Source organism: Chanos chanos, chromosome 15 (assembly GCF_902362185.1).
Source record: "Chanos chanos chromosome 15, fChaCha1.1, whole genome shotgun sequence".
Classification (NCBI taxonomy): domain Eukaryota; kingdom Metazoa; phylum Chordata; class Actinopteri; order Gonorynchiformes; family Chanidae; genus Chanos; species Chanos chanos.
In genome coordinates, this window is record NC_044509.1 from 1,947,091 (window position 1) to 1,961,105 (window position 14,015).

General features: G+C 42.4%; 2 protein-coding genes and 1 non-coding gene across 4 annotated transcripts in view; 2 read left to right on the forward strand and 1 right to left on the reverse strand.

Moving 5' to 3' along the window:
* The window catches only part of LOC115828173 (neutral alpha-glucosidase AB), a 21,558-nt gene extending 12,310 nt beyond the window's left edge, over positions 1-9,248 (reverse strand). The window contains exons 1-9 of one of the 2 annotated variants that reach the window (XM_030792106.1): positions 9,203-9,248; positions 8,320-8,421; positions 7,932-8,040; positions 7,264-7,391; positions 6,073-6,252; positions 4,059-4,124; positions 1,776-1,842; positions 1,072-1,147; positions 483-579 (exon numbers count right to left, since the gene is read on the reverse strand). In XM_030792106.1, coding sequence (XP_030647966.1) covers positions 483-579; positions 1,072-1,147; positions 1,776-1,842; positions 4,059-4,124; positions 6,073-6,252; positions 7,264-7,391; positions 7,932-8,040; positions 8,320-8,421; positions 9,203-9,222 — 845 coding nt within the window. In that variant the 5' untranslated portion in view covers positions 9,223-9,248. The remainder of the gene's footprint in view (positions 1-482; positions 580-1,071; positions 1,148-1,775; positions 1,843-4,058; positions 4,125-6,072; positions 6,253-7,263; positions 7,392-7,931; positions 8,041-8,319; positions 8,422-9,202) is intronic. The other variant, XM_030792107.1, reaches the window with a different exon arrangement.
* Positions 9,249-9,778: 530 nt separating this feature from the next.
* Positions 9,779-13,297, forward strand: LOC115828813 (phospholipase A and acyltransferase 3-like). The gene is made up of 7 exons (XM_030792912.1): positions 9,779-9,826; positions 10,328-10,364; positions 10,772-10,789; positions 11,538-11,699; positions 12,188-12,293; positions 12,497-12,765; positions 13,178-13,297. The coding sequence occupies exons 4-7, from the start codon at positions 11,589-11,591 to the stop codon at positions 13,295-13,297; spliced, it is 606 nt and encodes a 201-aa protein (XP_030648772.1). The 5' UTR covers positions 9,779-9,826; positions 10,328-10,364; positions 10,772-10,789; positions 11,538-11,588.
* LOC115829064 (small nucleolar RNA SNORA57) lies at positions 10,054-10,188 on the forward strand. Its single transcript, XR_004025988.1, has one exon. It is a non-coding gene; the product is annotated as a small nucleolar RNA SNORA57 (small nucleolar RNA).
* Positions 13,298-14,015: the final 718 nt, after the last annotated feature.

The following is a 14,015-nucleotide window of genomic DNA, read 5'->3' on the forward strand; positions in this document are numbered from 1 at the left end:
TGCACCCAGTGAAGGCTGTTTACCTGTAAACACTCACTGTAGCTGCACACAGTGAAGGCTGTTTACCTGTAAACACTCACTGTAGCTGCAGGCAGTGAAGGCTGTTTACCTGTAAACACTCACTGTAGCTGCAGGCAGTGAAGGCTGTTTACCTGTAAACACTCACTGTAGCTGCACCCAGTGAAGGCTGTTTACCTGTAAACACTCACTGTAGCTGCATGCAGTGAAGGCTGTTTACCTGTAAACACTCACTGTAGCTGTACGCAGTGAGGGCTGTTTACCTGTAAACACTCACTGTAGCTGCACACAGTGAAAACTGTTTACCTGTGCACTGGCTACAGGCACCACTGAGATGTAACTACAATTTAACTGATGTGGTTGTCTCAGAAACCAAAACAAGCCAAAGCTCCAGTAAACCCAGACTAGCACATACACGCATAGAACACATGTTCATCACGACAGTGTGTGCAGTGACAACTCACTCTGTGTTCCTGAGGCGGAGAGAGTCTGCGTGTTCAGGAATGCCGTATACATGCTCCACCCCCGGAAATGAAAAGTCCAGACTTACGGAGGTCGGACCTGGACGTTCACGCGGAGGGGAAGTGAGAGTGGGGAGAGAGGAGAGAACGGAGGGATGACAAACATAAAAAGAAACAAAAAGAGAGAATCAGCATTTTAAGTATATCCCACGACCTTTAAATATATTCCACGACCTACAGGTTTAGAGGTCAAACCAAGGTGATCCTAATGGGTACGTAACAGCCCAACGAGGAGGAGACGTGTTCGATATCAAACCCTTATGACTGGAAGGGGTTTCATTTCAAACTGTCCTCAACCAGCATGGATAACAAATTAAGCACTGTTCATGTTTTTTTTTACCAGCAACACTGCCTTAAATGTGTGATGTATTGGAGCATTATGTTATACTGAGTAAACTTTGTCCAGGGGACAGAGCCGGTCCACAGGCGACGGGCTGAGGACACTGCAGGGGACAGAGCCGGTCCACAGGAGACGGGCTGAGGACACTGCAGTGGACGGAACGGTTCTGTACCATTAGGAACGGTTCTGTACCATTAGGTTTGGAGTCCGTGTGAGATTTAAACGTTTCCTCCCACATGCCGGGTTTATCCTCCTCTTCGTTCCCGTTCTGCCCATCCGCAGGAAAGCCGGAGAAAGGGAGGAAGAGAGAGAGAGAGAGAGAGAGAGAGAGAGAGAGATCAGGATGAAAGTGCGGTAAATGGACTGAACAAGGCAATGTCATGAAGACACAAACATGACCTATCCAGTGTGGTATGACTTTTCCAGAGAGAGAGGGTATTCCCGTTTCTCTAACCATGACTTCACAGGATAAAGGTAAGAACATGACAGTACAGCACACAGAGACGCTGAATGTTGAAATGAATCTAAATATAGGACATTTTATGAGGTATCAGATATTATAGGACATTATATAAGATAGCAGATATAAGATATTTCATGACGACCTTACAGGTCTAAAGTACAGGAACCATTTGTCCTCATAATCACACATAGGACCATTGTATGGACCGGCACAGGCTGGTTCTAGGTCAGTTATTTTACTCTCCACAGACCTAACTAACGTCAGTAAATAAATCACTATCATCTTTATGTGTTATCAACCGCCACTCACTCTACAAGGACATAGTATATGGCCTGATTGGTCCAATAAAAACATCCGAGTCTTGAAATAAGACAGCTATTCTATTTCACTGCAGCTTCCTAATGACCTCCCTCACACACTGTTACACACACACCTTCTCTCCCTCCTGCTCCGGGTCGTCTTCCTTCCCTTCAGCATGGTCTGCTTCTGTCTCACTCTTACTGGAATTCACACACACACACACACACATACAGGTATTAATAAACAGTCATTCAAACACAATGAAAACATGGCACACCAAAATATTAATGCTTCACAAAAGGTGTGAGCTCATGACACACATGTCCACAGCCGAGAAGAAAATGATTGTGCAAATCCAAGTTTAAGGGCAGAGCAGCCGACCAAAACTGGAATTTCCATAATTTGATATCTAATTCACTTGCTGATGTGCTAATGGGTAATCTGTTAATTAAACTCAGTCTACATGGGCAAGGCCCAGAGGGTGTATAAGTTAAACAGCTGTACTCCACAAGACAGTCCCCACTGCACCAAAACAGGTCTGAATCAAAACGTGCTCACAAAGACACTCTTTACAGTTTAGGTTCGTTTGAGTTGCTTATTCTGTAAAAGCTATTTATATGTCAAATGCATTTTTTGTTTTTTTTTTGGTATTTTACAGTATTGATTGTTTGCTCCTGTGATGGCTTGAGGAATTTCTTGTGGACAAATACAAATTGTAAATAAATGAATACATTTTCTAATGACTGATTATCAAAGACCTGCGCTTCACACTGATCTGGAAACAGTTTGGTTAGCACATTCAGACGACTACATTAGTATCATGACATCAAACCTTAAGTTTAGTAATTAGTTAGTGTTAGTCTAGGTCAAACTTGCATGTAAAGCATGGACCAAACACAAACTGAGTACATATACAACACTGTCGGTTTAACAACAACAAACAGAGAAAAACTCCACATCGTCATGTGCTGCAGTACAAGTCCATATACCGCTATGACACTCCGTATGCTCCGATACATAACCAGCCCAACATGCTCTACTGCAAAGGCATAAATACTAATAAAAAAATACTCATTTTTAACTGTAAGGAGTGTCCCAGCTTAGAAACCTCAAAAAATACCTACAAACGTCACCCTAACGTGTAAAACTAGTGGGGAGTGATGGAAATGAACGTATATTTTGTACTGAGTGAACTGTAGTGTTACTGTGAGGTAATGTAGTCACAGCTGCATCAGGTCATCACTGAGGGATGGCTGTGCTTTTGACATGCACAAACAAACATGCAGTTCAGCCAATCACATACCTTCTAAAGCATTCCTTCAGCCAATCACATGCCTTCTAAGGCATTCCTTCAGCCAATCACATGCCTTCTAAAGCATTCCTTCAGTTCCTTAAACAGCTGTCTGCTCGAATGTGTCAGTTCAGAGCATCTGAGTTTGAAAAACCATTCAGACCATTTTCTGACTGGTACCATGTTAACAAATGTTACTGGGGAAGAAAATGGTTGTTGATGAAAAGCTAAAACAGTTACATGTCGTTAAAACTCGGAGGTCGCACTGTGAAAGACCCCCTGTGGAGTACCGTGGTCGGTCCAGACTACTGGTTTAACCTTAAATAAGCACCCATGTGACTCAGTTAAACCTGGTCTTGATGGTCCTCTGAATATCAGGCTCTGGCATGTTAGATTAAATCAGGACTAGGGCAAACCACAGCAGGATCACAGTTCTCCAGAAAAGAAGTTTGTTTGGCCTATGGGGCTAATTATATTTTGAATGCAAATCGGCAGAATCATTTTCCATGTCTCTGCTATTGGCCACTAGCATTGGCACAGCCTCCAAAACTGCTCACAACTGAGCTTATGGACTCTACGTAACTGATGTATTGTCTATTTTAATGGATTTTCTCTGATCAATACAAACCCATTATACCACACAGCACAAAAAGCATGTATTGCTCTGAGTGACTTTACACAGAACTGACACATCGTTAGGTACTGCAGCACAAGTCAAGACTCCACTCAGACACTCAGTGTGTCTGTCCTCCTGCAGATGGGGTGAGTGTGGAGAATTTGTTTGTAAAGTGCATGTGTTTGGTACAGTCATCAAAACCAAACCAAACACGGTGTCAGAATGAAATGGCCTAGAGTTGTTAATGAAGACATGAAAAAGGACAAAATTACAGGTCATTTTCGCTGAGGCTCCTGCGAAATCGAAAAACGGCACAGGAGAATTCCTCCTCAGGACTGTAATAATTATTCCCATTGGCAGATTTTACAGAAATCCATCTCCAGATGACCCTGATTCATTCAGCATGAGTGCTTAGTGTGATAGACGCGCGTAAATACACACACAGACACACACACGCGCGCGCGCGCGTACACACAGACAGATCGAAGAGGCGGGCTGAGAAAGGTTACCTAGAGAAAACGCTTTTGATCGAGTCCCACATGCTACCGACTGTGTCACTTATTCTATGAGAGATTCTGGAGGCAGAGCAGAGTGGAGAGAGGGAGGGTGCAAATGAAAGACAAACAGAGAGAGGGGGGGGGAAAAAAAACACACAAGGAGAAATTACTGAGGCTCTCTGTTAACAGAGCGTTTGGCACCAAGAACACTGCACTGACTTTTTTTCTTTTGTAATGTATAAACTTGCTTTTTTTCTAATTAGTGAGAGGAAGAGAGAGAGAAAGAGCAAACAATGATGCTTTTGTTTTTCACTGAAAAAAAAGCATAGTGCTCTTTAAGTCTCATGGTCCGTTCCACAGGGCTGGGGCTTTGACTAACACGCTGAGGTTCCACAGGGCTGGGCCTTTGACTAACACGCTGAGGTTCCACAGGGCTGGGCGTTTGACTAACACGCTGAAGTTCCACAGGGCTGGGCCTTTGACTAACACGCTGAAGTTCCACAGGGCTGGGCCTTTGACTAACACGCTGAAGTTTCATTTACCAGGCAAATGTTCACTCACATTAGCTAGCTTACATACAGCAGATAGATAGATAGATAGATAGATAGATAGATAGATAGATAGATAGATAGATAGATAGATAGATAGATAGATTTGTTGTGTTTTCTGTGGAACATTCATCATCAATTAGCAAAATTAACAAAAACAAAATGTTTTAGAACCATGTGAAAGGGACCATGAGAGAAAAGCAAAACAGGGCTCTGTTCATACATCAGCAGCATTCTCATGGATTTAAACGTTCACATATTTCCAACAATGACAACCTGAGTACTTACAGAATAAACTTATTTTCATTACAGAATGGTACAGCACGGCACCAGGTGCCTATACTCATCAAACCATTTCATCAAGCAAACAGGATCAATAATTTACTTAATGAAACGGTTTACTAATCGTTTGAAAACGAAATGATTGGATAACTCATTAACATGTAATAGGCGGCGTCCAAGAATGGAGACCTAGCTTGACATGAGGGCGAGTGGAATGACAGACTCAAAGCAGAGCAAGCAGACATATGTGTGTGTGTGTGTGTGTGTGTATGTGTGCACACGCATGTGTGCAGACTAGTCTCATGTGTGCTATACTGGGAGTGAGAGGGAAACACACTGACCAGTCAGCCCAGTGGGCCAGTGAGTGTGTAGAGAAACACAAATGAATTCATTAGCGTCAAAGCTAGAGAGTTCTGATAACTGACAAGTGCTGTTATAAAGGCATCATTTTGTCACGTAACGCTGTCTCAATATGTCTCGTCTCATCAGTATCTTCAACACAGTTTAAAAATGTCTTCATTAACTGAGTTCATATTTATACTGCGTGAGCATCTCACTCAGGTGACTGTTAGTTAGTAAATCAGCTGTAGTTAAGCATTAGATTTTGGGGGTTTTTTTGTCCTGTGAAGCTGAGCTGTTCGGGAGGAGAACATAAACAGTTTCTGCCATGCTGTACTCTGCTGCTGAGCACTAACTTTGCTTTGTCTGCCATTCTGACAACATAAGGCTACATTTCACCTGCTTGTGTGTGTGTGTGTGTGTGTGTGTGTGTGTGTGTGTGTGTGTGAGGGAGAGAGAGAAAGAGAGAGAGAGAGACAGTGAGAGAGAGAGTGAAAAGGGGGACATTGAACAGAGAGAGGAATGGTGGCAGTTGAAAAAGCATAAAGATGAAGATAAGGGTACAGAAGAAAATAAGAAACAAGAAAGATCACATTCTTAAAGATACAGAGACTGAGAGAGAGAAAGTAAACAGGAGAATAAGAGAATAGTAGAAGGGAAAGGAGAGGAAGAGAGATAGTGTATTTATCTACATTAGACCATGTACTGAACTGAGACGTGAGTGACAACTAGCTATGCCCCAGTTGAGGACACACTCTAACAAGGATCCAAAACTGTACCATTAAGAGTGTGTGTGTGTGTGTGTGTGTGTGTCTAATGTCACTGAACGTGTGTGATTCTGCGTGTCAGGGACTCACGTGTCCTTGCGTGGACGGAGGTGCTCAAAGGAGAGGAGACCACGGGAGTTGAGAGAGAGGAGCACCTCTGGTCCCTCTATGATGTCCAGCCGAAAAGGCTTAGCACTCACAATGAGTCTCTGGTTCTCCCCGCCCAGAGACAAGACCACCCCATTCTCATCCTGTGTCACCACTGACATACTGACCACCGAGAGAGAGAGAGAGGGGGGGGGGGGTGGAGAATGAGAGAATAAGCTTATTCTCCTTTATCTGAATGCTATTTCCCTTTCTTTGACCTTGTTGAACTGCATTAATCCAAGTCTGAATCCCCCACACAGCCACAATGAGAATGAACATTCACAATCAGCGTTGAATTAAACAGCGATGTCACTGAAGACAGAAATGGAGAGATAGGAATTAAATGTCAGATGAATCTCCGTGGCCTTTTGAGTATCACATCATCTCTCCAATGTTCAGCTATCCACTTACAAACAACACACCAAGTGACTTTTCATGTTTCTTTGTGTGTGTTGACTATCAGAACATAACAGTTTTACTCCAGCATCATTAATGAAACAGGTTACTATTTTTGATGTAAAAAAATAAAATAAAAATGCAGTAGCTGTACGCGTGCTGAGTCATAAGTGCACACATGTCTGAGTGTCGAAGCATCTGAGCGTGTTTCACGGGTTAATTTATTTCACTGTTTCCAGTGACAGGACCCTGTAGGACTGTGAACAGACAGAATTTTCAGTTCAGTGAAATTCTGATTTGATGATTCCATTCTGACTCATCTGACTTCAGTCTTTAGTTTATCTGACAAACAGAAAAACAGCTTTGTCTGTCTCTTTTATGGGGACAGTAATAAAGTCAAGGTTGGCAGTGATTGCCCGTACTGGCATGTATTTAAGACACCACATCACCTCACGCCCATGACACCAGTAACACACAACACCTGACTGGGTTAGTGTTTCAACTGAATGTTTTAATAACACACACCCCAGTGTTCATTTTAACGCTATAAACAATAACTTCTTAAACGTTTTTGAATTTTTCTCTGACATCGTAATCACTTCTACCAGTTATTACTAAGTGAGAGAACAACGCAAACACACTGGAGGAGGAGACTGTAAATGTTGTTTATGTTGTTTGTAATTGTGAAGTGTGGCAGGAATATTTATGTGTTGTTACGGGGGGGGGGGGCAGACTCACGGCTCTGTGGGGGGGTCCGTAATGAGAACGTCAGGGACCTCAAACCTCGGTTTTAACGGTTTGAGTTCATTTATCTTCACACGTGTCATGTTCCCCTGCAGTCTGTACAACTCCAGGAGCAAACGCACCTGCACGCACAAACAGACACACACACACACACACACACACACACACACACACACACACACACACAGACACACACACACAAACACACACAGACACACACATAGACACACACAAACACACACACAGACACAGAGAGACACAGAGAGAAAATAACAGATGTTAACTGGTTTCTGTCGTAAATATGTCTGACGATATGGGTACACTGAATTGATCGATTTTTTTTAAATAACTATCTAGATTTTTAAATATCTGCTTAGTTAAAAAATGTGCAATTTATCTGACCTATCAAAAAAAAACCTTAATTCGCACTTGAATTACATCAGAACAGAAAGACCTGTTTTCACAGAGAGACTTCCACTGGAAAAATGTGTTTGTGAGGACAGTGTATGAGGGTTGGTGAGTGAGGTTGTGTGTGTGTGTGAGAGTGTGTGTTTGTAGGTGTAGGTGAGTGTGTGTGTGTGTGATGTGAATAGCTGTTACGTGGTGTGAGAGTGACTGTATGTAGAGGTGAGGTGAGGTCAGATCAGGTGACATGTGTTGACCTTGTTATTGTCATTGATAAGCTGCAGAGTGAGGCGAGTGCCACTGAGCTCCAGAGTCTCCAGAAGAGCCCTGTATGGAGACTGGCCAGGAATTAGCTCTCTCTGACGCCTGTACACACATACACAGGGAAGAGAGAGAAACAGAGAGAGAGAGAGAAACAGAGAGAGAGAGAGAGAGAGAAACAGAGAGAGAGAGAGAGAGAGAGAGAGAGGGAAAATACCGTTAAACAAACAAAAAAAATTACACTGTGCAAAAAAAAGGTTAAAGCCATCCTAATACTCTGTCAGCTCTTGGAAATATGCAAAAACGTTCTGTTACACACACAAACACAGCGCGACATATTTACTTATTTTTCGTTGCAGATGCATCACAACATCTGTGACTTACTTGCAGAAAGCGCTCTGCTCGCATGTTTTAAAGTTGCTGCGGTCCACGGCGTGAGCGACGCCGACGAGCAGACTCACCAGTGCCGTGTACACCAGTCTCATTCTGCGGGAAACCGTGAGAGACGTTAAAAAAAGGCTTACAGGACGACCACAAGACGGAGATGAATGAACAGATCTGCTATCATACTCATGCTTTTATACTCTCCGGCTGATTTATACGTTAGTGTAATCATTAACTGCTCTCGCATCACCGTTTAACATCAGTGTACCCTCACCCACATTCGCCAGGAGCAGAACCTGTAATAAATCAAAGCTGCCGTGTCCTTATACGCACCGGACACAGAATGGGAGGTAACTTGGCTGTAGTAAGATTAGATAAGTTATCCATTAATATTTCTATTGTGGCGATACAGACATGATCTCAGGCACATTTACATAAAGTGAGAACTGACTTTTAACGCACGCTGTTTAAATACAGCGATTTCGACAATCATATTGTTAGAGATAAGTTTTTTATGCAATGTCCCCATAAAGCAAGTATTCTTAAGAAGGCAGACGTTGAGTCCTCATTAAAAAATTACATCGGAGCAAATTCTACAAGTTTTGATTATCCTTAGGCAGCCTGACTTGCAAACAATACAGATGTGACGGCATATCTCAAATCTGAGCAGTTATGCGAGCCACCTTCATACCCTGTCAGTCTCCACATCGCAACCTGATTGTCCCTGTTCTTAGCAATCTTACACTGACATCTCTTAATTTTCGGAGGGAAAACTGCAAGACATACGACAGTCACAACAGAGAACAGTCATGCTTATCCTTTCTTATCGGGCGACACATTCTTATAACTAGTAATACAATTCGTTTGTAGACTTCAACATTACCTGTCACTAGTAACCGCCATCTCTCCAAGCTCTAACCTATGCCCTTCCTTACACACGCTGGTCATGTGCACGGAATCTTCCACAGAGCGTAGAAATAAAAACAATAGAGACAGATCATACACTAAAGGTTATGCCGGGGCACACCCGTTGTTTGTTGATGAAGTGATTCGGACTCTATCGGAATGAACACAAAAACTTTCGCATTTATCACCTTTTGATTAATACGAACATTTCTTTGCTCTGAGCATGATGCTTTTAGATGGTGGATTTAGTCTGAACTCTTACATTAACACTTTTGGCAGAATGTTGGTGGCATGCGTTAGCTGACAGGTTTTAGCCAGGCGGTGATTTAAATACTTAACCTTCCAATTTACATATAACATAGGATCAAGAAATGAGAAATTATAATGGAAGTTGTTAACGTCTAGTCTATCATAAATTACATCTAGGTTTGAGAAACTCTAGTTCCGGTAGCTGCCATGAGTCTCATTGTGATTGGCTGTTGGCGCTTCGGAAGTAATGACGACAGAGCTGTTATAAATAGTTGTGAGGTCCCTTTTCCGTTCTTCTTCTGGATGCGTTTGCTGAACATGTGGGTTAGTGAGAGAAGTTCTACAAGCTAAGGTAACAATCATTTGCTGCTTGTATTTTGTCAAGTCCAAAGATATACTGTTTACGTTTTTCCCATAAAAACTTTCAAGTACGTCAGAGATCCATCAGTATTAGTTTGATTTTACTTTTCGTACTGAAAGCATGGCTTCTCAGGAACGCCATCTTTTTTAACGCTTTCCACCTACGTGGAAGCAAGATTGCTGGCCAACATTAACTTTCAGTGACTGTTTGATATCTACCCTCCTTTCTTGGCATGCGCGTGGTGTTCCCGTACTCGTGTGTGTATGTCTGGAGGAATAAAATCGTCCAGTGCTATGTCTTCGGTGCCAGCATGTTTCTGTCGGCTGGTCCTATCCTCAATCACTGGTACACCGACTGCGACCAGTTTATCGAAAGTCCTCGTATAGCATAACAACTGTGTTGCTAGATCCGCTTTAGTTTCTCGGGTAACATATTGGTTTCAGTTTATATAGTTTGCAAGTATGAATAAACGTTGTTTGCTATTTCCACCAGGTGGCGCGTTGGTAGCATCGAAGACTCTCCGAAAGAGGTAAGTTTTTCTTCGTCTATTCTTATACATGGCGTATCTGCCTCAGTCTAACTTGCTTAGTTGGCCATGTGCCCCTGGAGAGCGTTACCAGCAGACCCTCCTCATACTGGCACACGCTGTGTTTTACTCCATACTCGGGTGTGCAATTGAAAGGAGGAACAGCAGCAAGTCATGCTGGAGCGGGCGCTGGAAGCTTCTCGGTCTCCGGTGCTATCGACCATATTGACACAGTACAATAGGCGCTTTTCTATTACAAAGTTATATTTAATCGTTCTCGGAGTCGTTATAACTAGTTACGCTCGTCAATTTTAAAATCTAAATTTAACGATTTAGCTACTCTTAAAGATAACTAACGGATTCGGAAACGTGGTGATTAATTTATGACTTCTCCCCTTTATTCTCTGCAGGTTCCTGGATTGCTGGAGGTAATGCTGAAATCTGCAGAATGAATTTTGGCTAAAGTATTTTTGTGCAATGACATTGCAGCTCCTGTGTATATTTTTAATGCTATAACTCAATGTGTGTATGTGAAGTATGAAATAAAGATCTTTAAAAATGAGCTTCGTGTGTTCTGTGTTGCACAGTATGTGACTAAAATAAGGCAACGCTGGAACTCCTAACCTTACATTTCAGCCCCGGCTGAAACCACAGTGCTCTTAAAGCTGCTGAGAATGATTGACAAGTCCAGACTTACTTTGCTGGAGGTGTGTTTTCACAGTAGTGCTTTCACCTGCCTAAGACGTGTAGGACTGGAATTAACTGCAGGCGAATAATGAACTGAAGATATCAAAAGATGGAGGAATTGGAGTGGAATGCATCAAAGAGCCATTAACTGTCATAGTGATAAATTGGGTGATGTGAGGTTGGGGCCTACACAGTGCCGCACATCACACTAAGTGGGGCTGAGCTTTATCTCCTTAGTCTGCCAGGCACTCTCAGTGGCTGTAAGAGGCAGTTGGAGCTATTTTAAAGCTAACCTGGAGGAAACCAATCAGCTCAGTTCATGTAACAAGTGTGCAGGAGGATATGTGTGTGTGTGTGAACCAGTTACAGGTTTTCCCAGACAAGCGGTTGGTCAGTCACTGTGCTATTGCTGTCTTTTTTTTGTAGCCAATGGAGGAGTGTTTTACAAGTGACTACAGAAGATTGACTCTTGTTCTGTGTTGTACACAGTGATGTTATTAAGGGTTTAATGGGACTTGGGCCAGGTTTGACTGTGTGGCGATGTGTGAGATGAATCAGAGGAAGAGCTGGGAGATACCCGATGTGAAGATCAAACTCCCTGCAAAGACTACGTTACCCAGGTGGAGGAAACGGTTTGTGGCCCCAGCCACAGTGAGTATGCAGGGGTTCAGATTAAAATGTGTCTTGAGATGGACGTTTTACGTGTGCTGTATGCAGAGATGCCACAGTGGCTCACACACTATTTAATGAAATTAAGTTCATATGATGAATTGAATGATCCCCTCTGTAAACTAAACCAGGCTACAGGCTACAGGCTACAGCTCACACTTAGAGGAGCATTATTGTGTCACTTGTTGGTCCACTGATTGGCACTCATCCTGGTGTTTGCTCTTTAAACAGCCAACTGAACATCACAGATCCTTTTTGCATACGTTTTAAACTAACCAGAACCAATAATCAACCAAGTTTTTATATGTGGTTGTAATTCAATGTTATTAGATGTGTGTCCTTTGAGTCATGTGACCACTGAGTATTCATATTGTATATGTCAAAGAACATGGTCATTGGTTAATGAATTGATGAATTTGCCGTGGTCTGATTGAGTTACATGCAGTCACGTGACTCTTTCTGTGTGTCAGTATGGGAAACCCCAGCCAGGGGACCTGATTGAGATTTTTCGAGGGACTTACCAACACTGGGCTTTATACATAGGGCAGGGGAGCATCATTCACCTGGCTCCTCCTTGTGAGTTCTCATTCTCTTTACTTCTCTTTCTATAAACTCCCTTGATTTATTTCTTTTGATCTTTTATTACAAAAAATACTTATATACAAACCTCTGTCACTGTCCTTGTTTTCCTAAAACACTCCATTACTATATCTCCATCTCGCCCCCCCAAACCTTCACATTCCCTGCTTTCTTCCATCTGTTTCCCCTTCCGGTGTCAGGCGAAGTCGCGGGGTCAAGACTCACCTGTCTGACGTCTGTGATGTATGATAAGGCCGTAGTGATGAGAGAGGATTTGGGCGACGTGGCGGGAAGAGACAGATTTCACGTCAACAATCGACTGGATAGCGAACACAAACCCAGGAGCGTGTGTCTCATTGTCAGGGACGCACTGAGTCTCCAGGGCCTGGAGATGCCTTACTGCATCCTGAGTGGAAACTGTGAGCACTTTGTTACAGAGTTACGGTACGGACAGGCCGTGTCACGACAGGTAGGCCTGTGTGTCTGTGCGTGTTCATGCGATTCAGACTTCCTAGCACCGTTTCTTTTTTCGTTTGTTGTTTTCGCCTAAAACCGTCTCAAAGTCATCTTTTTAGTTTATTGTGGTTGTCAGAGTGATCATTTGTTTTCGACTGGTGCATATATTTCTCATGATTATGTGTCTAATAGGAAATGAGTCTGTGTAGATCATCTCCGCTCTCAAGACTGTAATGTGTTATATAATAAATAGAATGGAACTGTCCAATCACCAGACAGCTATAATATAACACTATATGCTTCTCACATCACACAACCATGAACTTTTATTTGTGTGAAAATAGTAACAGTAATAGTGTTATTCTAATCATGTGATTAACTTTACCAGGGATGTCTGCTAAACTCAGGCCTGTTCTGTCTTTTAGATCCGTTATACTGTGAAACTAGGCATTCGGACAATGTCTTTAGGAATGAGGATTCTGTCTACCACAACAAACTGCTCCAGTGAACAAGACAAGAAGAAGAAAAAGAAAAGTGCATCCTAGGAGAAGAATCTCTTCTTGTTCTCTGCAAAGAGCTTATTTTTTTGCCGTCTCCTGCAGATTCAATTTTCCTATTCAGTGACTCAGTCATTTTATGTGGGTGGTACAGTCTTGCATGGGCTTTCATGATCTGATCCGGCAGTTTTGTGTTACTCTATTTTGGCTTGTCAGTGTTTCTGTTGCTGTTGCTGTTTGAATCCAAATGACCCTTTAGGCAGAATATCCTTCTGCCTGGCTTGATCTGTGGTAGGTGGTGTTGTCCTGACTTGCTAAACTTGCTGAAGTTATGTTAACTTCAGTGCAAACTTGGAAACATTATATTAACCATCTTTCTCAATTTAAAACCCATTGCAATTTTTTTTTAAATTTAAAACGGATTAAACAAGTGTAGAGTCTTGACAGCGAAAAATTAATCTGTTTCATTTCTATCACATATTAATTAAACCTGTGTTAAATTTCTTTCTTTATTTTTTTGTTTGTTTGTCCACAACGCGCCCTGTAGCTAGGTCTACTGCCGTGATTCGATTGGACTGGCTTTACACAGATATTGCCTGCTCTTCTGCGAGCAAACTGCTGTGATTCAGCAGTGAGTAACTATAGCACATTTTAGCTATGACGTAACGATGAGCCACCATCAATAAATATCAGTAATCATATACTAGCATGTCAGGGAAAAGAACAGTGGAGTTGGGCGCATTGATGCACCGCAGGCAATGGAATT